Below are 14,817 nucleotides of genomic sequence, written 5' to 3'. Positions count from 1 at the left end.
TATAACTACTAACGTTAGGTAGTTAGCTAACATACCGGTACATACTGCTGTAATGATATGCTATGTGGTTCTTAAGGACAGCGTAGCTAACAAATTGTCAGCCAACATAACGTGTAAGGTAACTTATTTGAAAAGTCATTACTTTCTTACATTGAGTAGCAAGCTACCGCGAGGATGTGCTCTTTCAACTCTGCGGCTTAAGCATGCTTTTGGTGCACTGTCGATAGCGCGCTGGACTTCAGGCAAGAAGGTTGAGGGTTCGAAACCTGCTTCCTGCTTGTTTCATTTGAAGTCATGCACAATTTCCAGTTTCTATTTAGGTTTATATTGCCCATTCATAGTCAGTTAGAGACACAGTAGTGCATTGGGACACAAAAGCATAATCAGTGCTCTAACTCCCCCTTGGTCGTTAGGGCAAATCTGGTCTGTGATAGGACGGGGCGTTTTCACACCTAGCTCGTCTATTAGACTATTCTTTAGTAAAGGTTGAATAGTCTATTGTTCAGCTATTGTTCAGCTCTCCTCAACTTGCAACAAATGGATGTCTTTTTGCCGAGAGCCAAAATCCCCCCCAAAAATTCGATCAAAAAGAATTGTTCTGAAAACAAAAAATAGGCTTCAAAGTAAAAAAAAATGTTTTGCAATCAAATATTTGGTAATAGAGCGCAAAACGTTATGCTTTTTATTCCCCAAAAATATTTTGAGAACAAAAAATGTATTTGAAAACAAAACCAATTTAATTTCCCTATAAACCACCCTCCATTTTGAATTTTTTTTGAGTGTCAGTTTGGCTACAACCAATACTGTTCAGCCTTTTTCTCCGACATAAAGGAAGTCATAGCGGACACCTACGAAGAAGGACTGTGTGATGATGGCATCTCAGGTAAGCAGCACTGGGCGTTCTTCCRTCCAACTTCTAACGTTACATAGCTAGTAGTTAGCTCCTACGATTCAGTGTCGGTTCATAACATTCTACTATTTTACATAGATACATACATACCGTAGAAGGATAAATCATGCAATTATTATTCTCAAGATAACCAAAAGCATTTAGCTACGAACGCCTGTTCTCGCCATTTTTAGTTTAATTAATATAACTTTCTTTCATGGCAACTCATAATCAGGCCATGTCCTATTTGTTTCATAATCGATATATAATCATACTTCATGACAGTGTTAGCAGTTATCTTTGTTTACAGAAGGATGAAAGAACACAATATGTCTGTCAGGGAATGCTATTCTGATATGTCAGATGAAGAGTTAGACCAGAAAGTCAGTGACACTAAGGCGAAGATGCCCCATGCAGGCTTTAGAATGGTCAAAGGAAGTCTCAGAGCAATGGGCCATCATGTACAATGGCGAAGAGTCTTTGCAGCGTGTAGATGGTGCAGGTATCATTGCCGGAATGATCCAGCTTCATTGCATTGCTCTGCAGAAATACTCTGTTCCTGCACCCCTGTCTCTCGTCCACAATGATACAAATCATAAATTGATAAGGTACTAAGATGTATATTGTCTCCATCAAATCTAAGAAGTTAACTTTTTTAATCTTACTTATTCCAAGACAAATATTCAATAATGTATGAAACTGAAGTTGATCTTCATCAACTGGTAATACATAAATAATGAGGCAGGTTAATAGGTGAAACATTTCACTTTTAATTCCAGTGCTTTATTTCAAGATACARCATTGTCTCATTTGGTGGTATAGATGGATTTTCAAGGAAGGTGAGTATATTATTTTGTATAGATATTGCATATTTCCCATCACCTAATGAACAACCACAATACCAGTCTGGTGTTAAACTTTCTGTGCTGTATTGACGCATCCTGAAAATGACATCTGCTGCTTTAGATTGAACGTTCATCTCAGTTATTATTTTCATATTTACAAAAAATAAGCAATTTTCTTTACTTTCAGAGWGYGAGCTGATCAAGGGGTTGAAAATGTAGATATTGCCAGATGTTCACTGTCCGAGGAAGCTTTATTCCTGGCAAAAGTGTCCATAACCAKAGGTAATTAAACTGTTCTGTGTTCTTTTTCTCTCTTCCTCTCTGCCTGTCTTGTACATGGAACCTGTCTCACATGCACAGTTTGGAGGAAGAAGGATACCTTGACCCGCCGAATTCTATCCACCTCTTCTGTGTGGGATATGTGTTCCTACCTCGTCTGCGTGCAGATCTGCAGCATTTCACAGAGAGTTGAAATAATCACCCTTTAAGTACAGAGGTGAACCTGACACCTCACCAGCTGTGGCATATCGGAATGCTCCAAACACCTGTGCACATTTTAGTTTTTGCCTTAGCACTACACAGCTGATCCAAATGATCAAGTCATCATCAAGCTTCAAGTGGTATTTACACCTGCATTGCTTGCTGTTTGGGGTTTTAGGCTGGGTTTCTGTACAGCACTTTGAGATATCAGCTGATGTAAGAAGGGCTTATATAAATAAATGTGATTTGATATTAATTTGTGATCTGGTAATGTAAAAGTCTAATAATGACATTATCTTCTATTGTTTGTCCTCATGAGTCTGTTTTTCAGCATAAAGTACTCTTTGGCCACTTAGTGTGGACACCAGGTGAGMCCACACACACACAATAACAGACTCTCTCCTTCACTCCATCCTTCTCCCTAAATCCTCTAGTTATATCAGCTGTGTTGGTGAACCCCTCCCGCATCTGAATTGGCTGACACAGAGGGCACAGCATGATCATAGGTGAGAGGTCAGCTCAACAGGAACTATTATTAAAGAGATGCTTTACATTGAAATGCAGATAGAGATGTAGTAGTCCCAGAGTTAATGATCCAAGGTCAGTTTTGCACTTCACCTCCTGATGATTATGATGACTGAACGTGTTAGAATAAAACAAACAAGGCTTAATMATGCTCTCTCTCTATCCATCTGTCATGTATGTTTTGATGTGAGAGAGGAAGCCAGTTCCCGTCATCGCCACTTCACCCGCTCTTAAGATAACCTTCGGGCCAACTGGAGGCCCAACGCTGGTTAGGAGACACCGCTAGAGAATATTAGGGTAGCACTGTAATTCATTAATCATATGCTATCTGCCTCTGTTCTTACCTCTCTCCCCACCTCGTCTTTCTTCCTCATTTTATAATGCACACCATATGTGCATTGAAGTGCAGATTGAACTTATAATAGAATATGACAATTATCATAATTAGAATGCATGTATTATGTATTTATAACACCTGGATAATGAACTGCTTTCAATAAAGCGTTTCACATTCTCCACTTGTGAAATTAAGTATCTCATTGAAATACTATCCTGTGTCCTCAGATTAATGCAGATGAAGGGAGTTAGATATGCATAGGTTTTTTATTCTGTATATATGAATTACAAATCATATTTCTAGTCTATTGCATAGTTACAATGTGTAATCATTGATGTCCCAGGAGCAGGAGTGGTAAACACTGTTGAAGTGTATAATTGTAATACATACATGCAGACACAGCATCATTCAAAGACTGGAGTTTGATACACCTGGTATTGGATCTGACTGAAAAAGAATGTCTCACAGAGATTCATACCTGAACCGCACCTTTATTTGCCATGGAAGAGTACATGATCAGTGAATATATTAAATGTACAGGCTACAATGTGGGAATATCATGTGTGGTAATAACTACAGTACATGTAAATAGGACTTGCATCCTTGGCACAATAAAGGTATTATATTCTACTCAATCCATAGGCTTCATTAATGCCATTCAGACTTGAAGTTGATACAACAACTATGATAGCTGAGGTTCATAGATAGGTTCTGAACTAATATTCATACCAAACGTTTTAGAGTCCATACACAGATCGACTACTTACTGTAGCTAGCTACACATCCATAGGCATACAGTTCTTTTTATCATCCACTACACAATAAGCAAGTAAATAGTTAGCTATGTTACTTCAGCTGCATTGCAAGGCAAGCTTACACAAATGTACATTCAATTTGTAGTAAATGCTTTAGCTAGCTAGATTCTTTACATCCACTGTTTCCCAAGACGACAGCCCGGTTTGCGGGTTTCCTCAGGAGTCCCTAAAACATTAAATAACATGAATTACAAGGTCATACTGTACTCATGTCATAACACCAGCTAGCTAGCTAGTCAGTTAACTTGCTAAATCCCGATTTTCGTAAATTAACTTTATGACAAAAAACTATGCACAATTGTTTGTCTCTACATTAACATATTCCTCTAAATTGTCCATTTTTAGTTTGACACGTTATGACAACTACTTACATCTGCTTCCCCCGTAAAGTTTTGTCAGTCATCTTTGTTAGAGAAAGTCACCAGGGATGGGTGGCTCGCATCAAATTCGTCATTGGAACCACTCTATATGATTGCTCATTTAAAAACCTTGGGACCAAAATGCATAATTAAAAAATAAATAAATATTTTACCTTTATTTAAAACGTCTTATGGCTGGGGGCAGTATTGAGTAGCTTGGATGAATAAGGTGCCCAGAGTAAACTGCCTGCTACACAGTCCCAGAAGCTAAGATATGCATATTATTAGTAGATTTGAATAGAAAACYCTCAGAAGTTTCTAAAACTGTTTGAATGATGTCTGTGAGTATAACAGAACTCATATGGCAGGCAAAAACCTGAGAAAAAATCAAACCAGGAAGTGGGAAATCTGATGTTTGTAGGTTTGCCTATCCAATATACAGTGTCTATGGGGTCATTTTGCACTTCATAAGGCTTCCACTAGCTGTCAACAGTCTTTAGAAACTGTTTGATGCTTCTACTGTGAAGGAGGGGGGAATGGGAGCTGATTGAGTCAGGGGTCTGGCAGAGTGCCACGAGCTCACGAGCTCACGTAGCTGCGTTCCTTCTCCTTTCTAAAGACAAAGGAATTCTCCGGTTGAAACATTATTGAAGATTTATGTTAAACATCCTAAAGATTGATTCTATACATCGTTTGACATGTTTCTACAAACTGTAATGGAATTCTTTTACTTTTCGTCTGGCCTGCGTGTCATCAATTTGGATTTTGGAACTAAACGCCTGAACAAAAAGGAGGTATTTGGACATAAATTATGGCCGTTATCGAACAAAACAAACATTTATTGTGGAACTGGGATTCCTGGGAGTGCATTCTTATGAAGATCATCAAAGGTAAGTGAATATTTATAATTCTATTTCTGACTTCTGTTGACTCCACAACATGGCGGGCACCTGTATGGCTTGTTTTGGTCTCTGAGCGCTGTACTCAGATTATTGCATGGTGTGCTTTTTCTGTAAAGTTTAAAAACAAATCTGACACAGCGGTTGCATTAACTTCTTATGGCTGAGATCCCGTTAACGGGATCGACTTGACAACAGCCAGTGAAAGTGCAGGGCGCCAAATTCAAACAGAAATCTCATAATTAAAATTCCTCAAACATACAAGTATTTTACACCATTAAAGATAAACTTGTTGTTAATCCCACCACAGTGTCCGATTTCAAAAAGGCTTTACGACGAAAGCACACCATCTGATTATGTTAGGTCAGTACCTAGTCACAGAAAAACACAGCCATTTTTCCAGCCAAAGAGAGGAGTCACAAAAAGCAGAAATAGAGATAAAATGAATCACTAACCTTTGATGATCTCCATCAGATGACACTCATAGGACTTCATGTTACACAATACATGTATGTTTTGTTCGATAAAGTTCATATTTATATCCAAAAATCTTAGTTGTTCAGTAATGTTTTGCCTCCAAAACATCCGGTGATTTTGCAGGGAGCAGAATTCAATTTACAGAAATACTCATAATAAACATTGATAAAAGATACAATTGTTTTACATTTAGATAAACTTCTCCTTAACCAGGTAGGCTAGTTGAGAACAAGTTCTCATTTACAACTGCGACTTGGCCAAGATAAAGCAAAGCAGTGTGACACAAACAACAACACAGAGTTACACATGGAATAAACAAAACATACAGTCAATAACACAATAGATAAAAGAAAAAAAAGTCTCTATACAGTGTGTGCAAATGAGGTAAGATAAGGGAGGTAAGGCAATAAATAGGCCATAGCGGCGAAATAATTACAATTTAGCAATTAAACACTGGAGTAATAGAGACTGGAGTGATAGATGTGCAGAAGATGAATGTGCAAGTAGAGATACTGGGGTGCAAAGGAGCAAAAAAACAAACAGTATGGGGATGCGGTAGTTGGATGGGCTATTTACAGATGGGCTATGTACAGATGCAGTGATCTGTGAGTTGCTCTGACAGCTGGTGCTTAAAGTTAGTGAGGGAGATGTGAGTCTCCAGCTTCAGTGATTTTAGCAATTCGTTCCAGTCATTGGCAGCAGAGAACTGGAAGGAAAGGCGGCCAAAGGGGAATTGGCTTTGGGGGTGACCAGTGAAATATACCTACTGGAGCGCGTGCTACAGGTGGGTGCTGCTATGGTGACCAGTGAGCTGAGATAAGGCGGAGCTTTACCTAGCAAAGACTTATAGATGACCTGGAGCCAGTGGGTTTGACGACGAATATGAAGCGAGGGCCAGCCAACTAGAGCATACAGTTCGCAGTGGTGGGTAGTATATGGGGCTTTGGTGACAAAGTGATGAGTGCTCTAACTCCCCCTTGTGGTGGTCTGGAGCAATGAAACCGTGATGTGGGTCCCGTGGTGTAAGCTCGCAACTTTTAAAAGGAGGAACCACTGTAGGTCCATCCGTTTTATCTCGTAGATAAATGCCTCAGCCACCACCCCACAACTTTTGAGGGAAGAAACGCCCCGTCCAGCTCTACCCGCCCCCCATACACACTTTTCTACTGTCTCTGCCCCTTACAATCTCTTCCACTGTCCCAGTTCCCTCCTTCACACACACTGTTTTGTGCCCCATACACAAAGCTCCAGCTATCTCGATCAGCACCCTACCTCACAGGCTAGACAGTGTCCAGAGGAGAGAAACACAATAGAGTGAGACAAGTGACTAGACCAACTTGACTTAGTTAACAAACCCTTTGTGGAGAGGAGACGCATGAGTGCACAGATAGGCATACACACAGCTGTGTGTCTGTGTTCATTGGGGGGGAGTGATGTGTGTGTGCGTACATGCATGTGTGTGTGTGTGTGTGTGCATGCATGTGAGCGTGTCTGTGACAGACAGAAAGCAGAGCACTTATTTTGAATTACAGATATTAAAATGCCAGGCTTGCATATTCTGGATGGTTCTGCACTATTGATCCCAGATGGCAGAGGGGCTAAATTACCCCTGAGCTCTGTTGGCTTTTATGTCTCTTGTCTACTGACCAGGGAGGAGGGATGGGGGGAGACATGAAAGAAAGAGAGACAGGGATCGAAAGAGATAGAAAGACAGACAGAGAAAAGACAGAGACAAAGAAGAAGAGTGAGATGGGGAGAAAGACAGAGTTGGAGAAAAATAGAAAAACAAGCAGCCCTCTGTTACTGGCATGAAGAAGGGTCAGCGAAATCAAGGAGGAACCATTACTTGACATCTAAAGAATCCAACTTGTTTCCCTGGGGCTTATTGGAGAAGACAGCTTGCATATTTCCCCCCACACATCTGTCAGAGCTACTGCCTTGGAACCACTGCCTTGGAACCTGGGTCGTATTTATTAGACACCACACTGAAGAAAACGGACTGAAATAGGGAGGGAGGGACTATAAGAAACGTGTCCAGTAAGAAACGCTTGTTTTCATTTCCCGGGTGCAAAACATTTGCTGCAGTGTGCATTAATGAACATGACCCTGCTAGCCTCTAGCACTACCTGGAACTGCAGGGCCATAGACTATAGGCTGGTGATGCTTCAGTCTGTAGAGGAGAGGAGAGCAGGCCAGAAGGTCTGGTAAACATGGCCTTGGTTATAGTGGAACAGCCTGGGCGGTTTATTTCAGTTGAGGTGAAATGAGTCGTTGAGAACAGGCAGAGTAGAGCAGGGGGCACTGGGGGCTGTGCTGTGCTTACTGTACTGTATTCCCCCTAAAGCCTGTTTGAGCAACATCTGACAGGGGAGCAGAGTTAGTTCTGTCAGGAGGGCAGAGTGACACCGCAATAACTGTATAGTATACTCCCTAGAAGCCAAATGTAGATCAAAAACGATCAATGTGAGTTAAATGTATTTGGGTGTTTATGTGTGTAGTAAGGTATGTAAACGGAAGTGATTCTGTGAACAACACTCATGTAATGATGAGTAACTTTTAAGACGCCCCGAGCTAATACCTTGGCTTTAACTCCACCGGCTAACACAGGGGTGTGTGTGTGTGTGTGTGTGTGTGTGTGTGTGTGCATGTGTTACCCCTACCTCTTGTCTGTGGAGCTGGATGCCTGGTTCATCTCGCTGTTGGAAATGAAGTTGCGGATTTCCGAGAAGTAAGAGTCCTCTTTCTCATCTAAAAGGTGATCTGGCTCGGAGTTGGGAGAGGAAACGTTGTTTCCTAGGTTGGAGAGGATCCCAGAGTGTTCACTCACTGTAAGCGAGAGAGACACACACACACATGCACACGCAAACAGACACGCACACACACACACACACACACACACACACAACCGTTAGTAACAGCATATAAAGCTATAATCAACAGCAGGAATAGGGGACTACACTCGATGAGATGCGTAACGTGTTTAGTTAAAGTCCACTCACCCCTTGCACAGTTGTCACATTTTGCTGCCTTAAAAAACCTAAAAAGGATTACATTAGATTCTTTTTCCTACACATCAACACAATCTGCTCCACAAGGGAAAGAAAAAGTATAGAATTTTGTCTTGATTGTGTCTGTCTTCACATGCCACAGTTATTACCTGATGGAAGTAACTTTGGCGGAAATTACAGCTGTAAATCATTTTTAATAACATTCTGTCAACTCTGCATAACACTTAGGGCAACATGCAGTGCCTTCAGAAAGTATTCACACCAGTGGAGGTTCCTCAGAGGAGGAAGGGGAGGACCATCCTCCTCTGTGAAAAATAGTCAAACATTTAAAAAGTGATCCATTTTAGTTAAAACTAAAGTAAATATATTGTCACCAAATAATTGATGAAAACAGACTGTTTTGCAGTGAAGGTCTACAGTAGCCTCAACAGCACTCTCTAGGGTAGCACCATGGTGTAGCCGGAGGACAGCTAGCTTCCATCCTCCTCAGTACAAAACCCAGGAGGCTCATGGTTCTCACTACCTTCCATAGACTTACACAGTAATTACAATTTCCGGGACTTCCGGAGGGGGTCCTCCAAACTATCAGAGCTCTTGCAGCATGAACTGAGATGTTGTCCACCCAATCAAAGGATCAGAGAATGAATCTAATACTGAAAGCATAAGCTACAGCTAGCTAGCACTGCAGTGCATAAAATGTGGTGTGTAGTTGACTCAAAGAGAAAGAAAGACAACAGTGGAACAGTTTTGAACAAATTCCTTTCTTCCAAAATGAAGGAGAAACTTTCAGTTTCACTTACTTAGCTAGCAAATGAGGCTAGCTAATTTAGCCTACTCAAACGTGGCAGCCACATTGTATAGTGAGAAAACCAATCTATTTCATCAAGTGAGAAAACCAATCTATTTCATCAAGTGAGAAAACCAATCTATTTCATCAAGTCAGAAAACCAATCTATTTCATCAAGTGAGAAAACCAATCTATTTCATCAAGTCAGAAAACCAATCTATTTAATCCATTTTGAATTCAGGCTGTGAAACAAAGACATGTTGAATAAGTCAAAGGGTATAAATATTCTCTGAATGCAGTGTACACGTAACTGCCAAAATAATGGAAACACTCAAGTAAATGTGGGTTCTGGCAGCTCTGTTATGGTGCGGGGTGCATTCTCCTGTCATGGTTTAGGTCCACTCAACCCCGTAGAGGTCAAGGCAAAGACCAATAAATACACAGCCATTCTGAGTGATCACCTTCAACCTATGGTGAATCATCTCTATGCTGATGGGATGACAATGCCTCCATTCACAGGGCACCAGTAGTCACTGAATGGTTTGATGAGCATGAAAATGATGTAAACCATATGCCATGGCGATCTCAGTCACCAGATCTTAACCCAATTGAACATTTATCGGAGATTCTAAAGCAGCGTTTTCCACCACCATCAACAAAACACCAAATTGCGGAATATCTCATGGAAGAATGGTGTCACATCCCTCCAATAGAGGTCAAGGTGCATTGAAGCTGTTCTGGCTGCTTGTGGTGGCCCAACGCCCTATTAAGACACTTTATGTTTGCGTTTCCATTATTTTAGCAGTTACTTGTGTTTCCATTGTTTTTGTCAAAATTGGTTAACTTCTCTGGGATACGTGGGACGCTAACGTCCCACTTGGCCAAAAGCCAGTAAAAATGCAGCGCGCCAAATTCAAATAAATTACTATAAAAATCCAACTTTCATGAAATCACACATGAAAGACACCAAATTAAAGCTAGACTTGTTGTGAATCCAGCCAACATGTCTGATTTCAAAAAGGATTTACGGCGAAAGCACACCAAACGATTATGTTAGGTCAGTACATAGCCACAGAAAAACACAGCCATCTTTCCAGCCAAAGAGAGGAGTAACAAAAAGCAGAAGTAGAGATAAAATTAATCACTAAACTTTGATGATCTTCATCAGATGACACTCATAGGACTTCATGTTACACAATACATGTATGTTTTGTTTGGTAAAGTTCATATTTATATCCAAAAATCTGAATTTAGGCAGGACGCTACTGTCTCACTTGGCCAATCGCCAGAGAAAATGCAGAGCGCCATATTCAAATAAATTACTATAAAAATCTAACTTTCATTAAATCACACATGAAAGATACCAAATTAAAGCTACACTGGTTGTGAATCCAGCCAACAGGTCAGAATTCAAATAGGCTTTTCGGCGAAAGCAAACGATGCTATTATCTGAGTTAGCACCATTGTAAACAAAGAGAGATAAGCATATTTCAACCCTGCAGGTGCGACACAAAACGCAGAAATAAAAATATAATTCATGCCTTACCTTTGACAAGCTTCAGTTGTTGGCACTCCAATATGTCCCATAAACATCACAAATGGTCCTTTTGTTCGATTAATTCCGTCAATATATATCCAAAATGTCAGTTTATTTGGTGCGTTTGATCCAGATAAACACCGGTTCCAACTCGTGAAACATGACTACAAAATATCTCAAAAGTTACCTGTAAACTTTGCCAAAACATTTCAAACTACTTTTGTAATTCAACTAGGTATTTTTTTACGTAAATAATCGATAAAATTGAAGACGGGATGATCTGTGTTCAATACAGGATTAAAACAATCTGTAGCACGCTTTCTGGTCACGCGCTCTATCTAACAGTACACAACAAGTGACCCTGATTCAAAATGGCCATACTTCTTCATTACACAAAGGAAAAACCCTCAACTAATTTCTAAAGACTGTTGACATCCAGTGGAAGCGGTAGGAACTGCAAGAAGGTCAATTAGAATTCTGTATTCCCAATGAAAATCCATAGAAAAGAGAGTGACCTCAAAAAAAAGAATCTGAATGGTTTGTCCTCGGGGTTTCGCCTGCTAAATAAGTTCTGTTATACTCACAGACATGATTCAAACAGTTTTAGAAACTTCAGAGTGTTTTCTATCCAAATCTACTAACAATATGCATATCTTATCTTCTGGGGATGAGTAACTGGCAGTTGAATTTGGGTATGCTTTTCATCCAAACGTGAAAATGCTGTCCCCTATCCTAGAGAAGTTAAACTGAGTATATTTTGTTGGGAATCACTGATGGACAGCAACATTCAAACCTTTATAGTCAGGACTGAAGCTGGACCTCTTGTTCCAGTCAACACCTCTTAGAAAGCCATTCTGCTGTGTCTTTGGCATTCAAATGTATGTAACTGCCCTGATGAAAAATTYAACTCTATCCCAGGGTTAGGTATTCAGATTAGATTCAATGTTTATTTAGTKACATGCGCAAAGTCGCAGATGTAGTTGCAGTGTACAGTGAAATACTTAAGCTCCGAGCTCCCACAGTGCAGGTGTGAATGAAAGAATAATAAGAAAAGATATTAGGGGGACAGGGGGAGGTGACTAGTGGTGGCTGTACAGCAGCCTGATGTTCTAGGGGTAGAAGGTATTGGCCAATCTGTTCATTTTAGCCATGATGCTCCTGTACTGCCCGTGTCTGAGTGATAGAGTCAGGGAGCACAGGCCATGGCTCGGGTGGCTGAGGTCCCTCAAGATCTTCTTGACTTTCCTGTGACACCTGGTGTTGTAGGTGTCCTGGAGGCCAGACAGTGTGCACCCAATGGTGCGTTCGGCTGAGAGGACCACCCTCCGGAGTGCCTTGCGGTCAGCATTTTTCAGAAGGTTTTCCTGTAACTTTTTACCGGGGCTGTTCTACCTTTCATATGTGTTTTGATCCGAGCAAACTCCCCAATCCTTGCCGGTGACAAGCTTATCCATACCATGATGCTGCCACCACAATACTTGCAAATACAGAAGTTTCCCATCATTGCATTCACTCCGCATTACTGGCCGGTATGACAAAGTAAAAAGGTCTATGTTGAAAAATCWATTTCAAATGATCCATCATGTTTGCAACAAGGCCCTTATGTAATACTGCAAGACAACATGGCAAATAAATTAACTTAAAAAAAGAAGAAGTCAGGTTTGGGTCAAATACATCACAGAGTGAAACCCTCTGTATTTTCAAGTAATATGGTGGCAGCATCATGTTATGGGTATGCTTGTTTGTCAGGATCAAAATAAATATGAAAGGAGCAAAGCCCAGGTAAAAAGTTAGAGGAAAATCTGCATGTCTTCTAAATACCTAATCCTGGCATAGAGTTTTATATTTCAGTGGAACAATTGCAAAAAATATAATGCCAAAGACACTCACATTCCCGAGAGGCTTTGAGTGTTTCTGAGGGGTCCCGTTTAAATCCTGAGTTAAATCTACTTGAAATCAGAGACAAGGTTTACATATTGCTGTCCATCAGTGATTCCAACCAAATTTACTGAGCTTGAGGAATTTTTACAAAAACAATGGATATAATGTTGCCTTAACAGTTGCGCAGAGTTGGTAGAATCTTATTCAAAATGATTTTCAGCTGTAAGGTGCTTCCACCAAGTATTCCGTGGTGTGAAGACATATACACAATCAAGACATTTTCATTTTTTACTTTTTATTAATTTCACTTTGAAAATGTGGAGCAGGTTGTGTATCCAATTTAATCCCTTTTTAGGTTTTATTTAAAGGAAGTAAAATGTGACAACTTTGCAAGGAGTGTGTAAACTTTCACTAGGCCCTGTAGTCAAAGTTAATGTACAGTAAGTACATGTTAATGTAGTCAATATAGTCAATGTTATCAATTACAGTACGGTCACCAGCAGTAAAATKAAAATAGGTAAATGCTATTTTATTTGAGGCTGCGAATAACAACCATGTATGTTAAAGGGACATTAAACTCCAAAACCAATGTTTGTCAGATGTTTTTAGATCTGGAAATTATACTACACGTATCTTTTCCATTCATTTGAGGTTATAATGACATTTATCGCTGAATCTACAAAACAGGTGGCCTTGGACATAAGATGTTTGAAAATATCTGCTAAACTTAGATTTTATGGTATAGCAAAGCTGATCTAAGGGGGGGGGGGGGGGTTCATTAGGTGAACAGGGACCCACCGGGCAGGTTCTCCTGCTCGTGCTTCTTCAGGTGGCGGTCCAAGTTGGTCTGCTGGCCGAAACAGCGGTTGCACAGGTGACACCTGAAGGGCTTCTCCTTGTTGTGGATGTTGCGTACGTGCCGCTGGAGGTTGGAGGAGATGCTGAACGAGCGGTCACAGTATTTACACCTTTGGTTGTGGGGGGGGGGAGAGAGAGAGAGAGAGAGAGAGAGAGAGGGGGGAGATTACATTTCATATGTTTCTGTATTTGCTTTGGTAATGAAAGATTAAAGTGCATCTAACTGATTTGAAAGAGAGAAAGAAATGGAAAAGTATAGAGAGAAAGAACAGGGGAGGAGAGGGAAGCAGAAAGAGAGAGAAAGGAGAAGATAGGTAAAGGGGTAAGACAGGCAGGGAGAAGGGAGGMAGAGAGAGAGAGAGAGTACAGGTAGAGAAGGAAGGGAGAAGGAGTGAGCTTGGGAGGCAGAGAGAAAGAGAAATAAAGCGAACATTGGTAAAGAAAGGAGAGGTGGTCTAAATGTCGGTCATTCAAATTGTAAAACGTTTTAAAACAATTCTAGTACAGGCAACAGTTGGACAATGGATGAAGATACTCCAACCTGTTTACATGTTTTAAATCTGTCAGGTAGAGACTGAATTATAGCACATAAAACATTTTACTTGCACAGACAAATAATGGAGTTCAGGGATTTTGGTGGTAATTAAGGTATTCCATTTATTGTCAAATGTCATATTTTTTTTGCACTCACACTGTATATGTACAGTATATACATTTTGTAATGGTATCAGGTATTTATTTTATATTTTGTGTTAAAATAAACATAATTATATATGCCTCGTTTGCATAAATACACTGGGTGTATTTGCATATATGAATACATTAACATAAAGGGTGGAACAGGACTGCAACCACAAAAACTTCCTCTGTCTAGGCCTACCTGCAGCCACCTGCTCTGCCTAGGCCTACCTGCAGCCACCTGCTCCGCCTAGGTCTACCTGCAGCCACCTCCTCTGTCTAGGCCTACCTGCAGCCACCTGCTCCGCCTAGGCCTACCTGCAGTCACCTGCTCTGCCTAGGCCTACCCAGGGTTAGACCCTGAGTCCTGGTCTGGTAACTTATACTGTATGTCTGAAGGCATCTCCAGGGTTAGACCCTGAGTCCTGGTCTGGTAACTTAT

The 14,817-nt window shown here is 40.6% G+C and overlaps 1 protein-coding gene across 9 annotated transcripts in view; it reads right to left on the bottom strand.

The window, feature by feature from the left end:
* The window catches only part of LOC111976939 (histone-lysine N-methyltransferase PRDM16-like), a 404,992-nt gene that overhangs the window by 13,558 nt on the left and 376,617 nt on the right, over window positions 1–14,817 (bottom strand). For 8 of the 9 annotated variants that reach the window (XM_070448125.1, XM_070448123.1, XM_024006117.2 and 5 more), the window contains exons 13-14: window positions 13,638–13,807; window positions 8,287–8,452 (exon numbers count right to left, since the gene is read on the bottom strand). In XM_070448125.1, coding sequence (XP_070304226.1) covers window positions 8,287–8,452; window positions 13,638–13,807 — 336 coding nt within the window. Of the gene's footprint in view, window positions 1–2,824; window positions 4,058–4,262; window positions 4,380–8,286; window positions 8,453–13,637; window positions 13,808–14,817 lie in introns of those variants that run through there. The other variant, XM_024006119.2, reaches the window with a different exon arrangement.

This window comes from Salvelinus sp. IW2-2015, linkage group LG17 (assembly GCF_002910315.2).
Source record: "Salvelinus sp. IW2-2015 linkage group LG17, ASM291031v2, whole genome shotgun sequence".
Classification (NCBI taxonomy): Eukaryota; Metazoa; Chordata; class Actinopteri; order Salmoniformes; family Salmonidae; genus Salvelinus; species Salvelinus sp. IW2-2015.
This window is presented reverse-complemented; position numbering and strand designations above follow the sequence as displayed.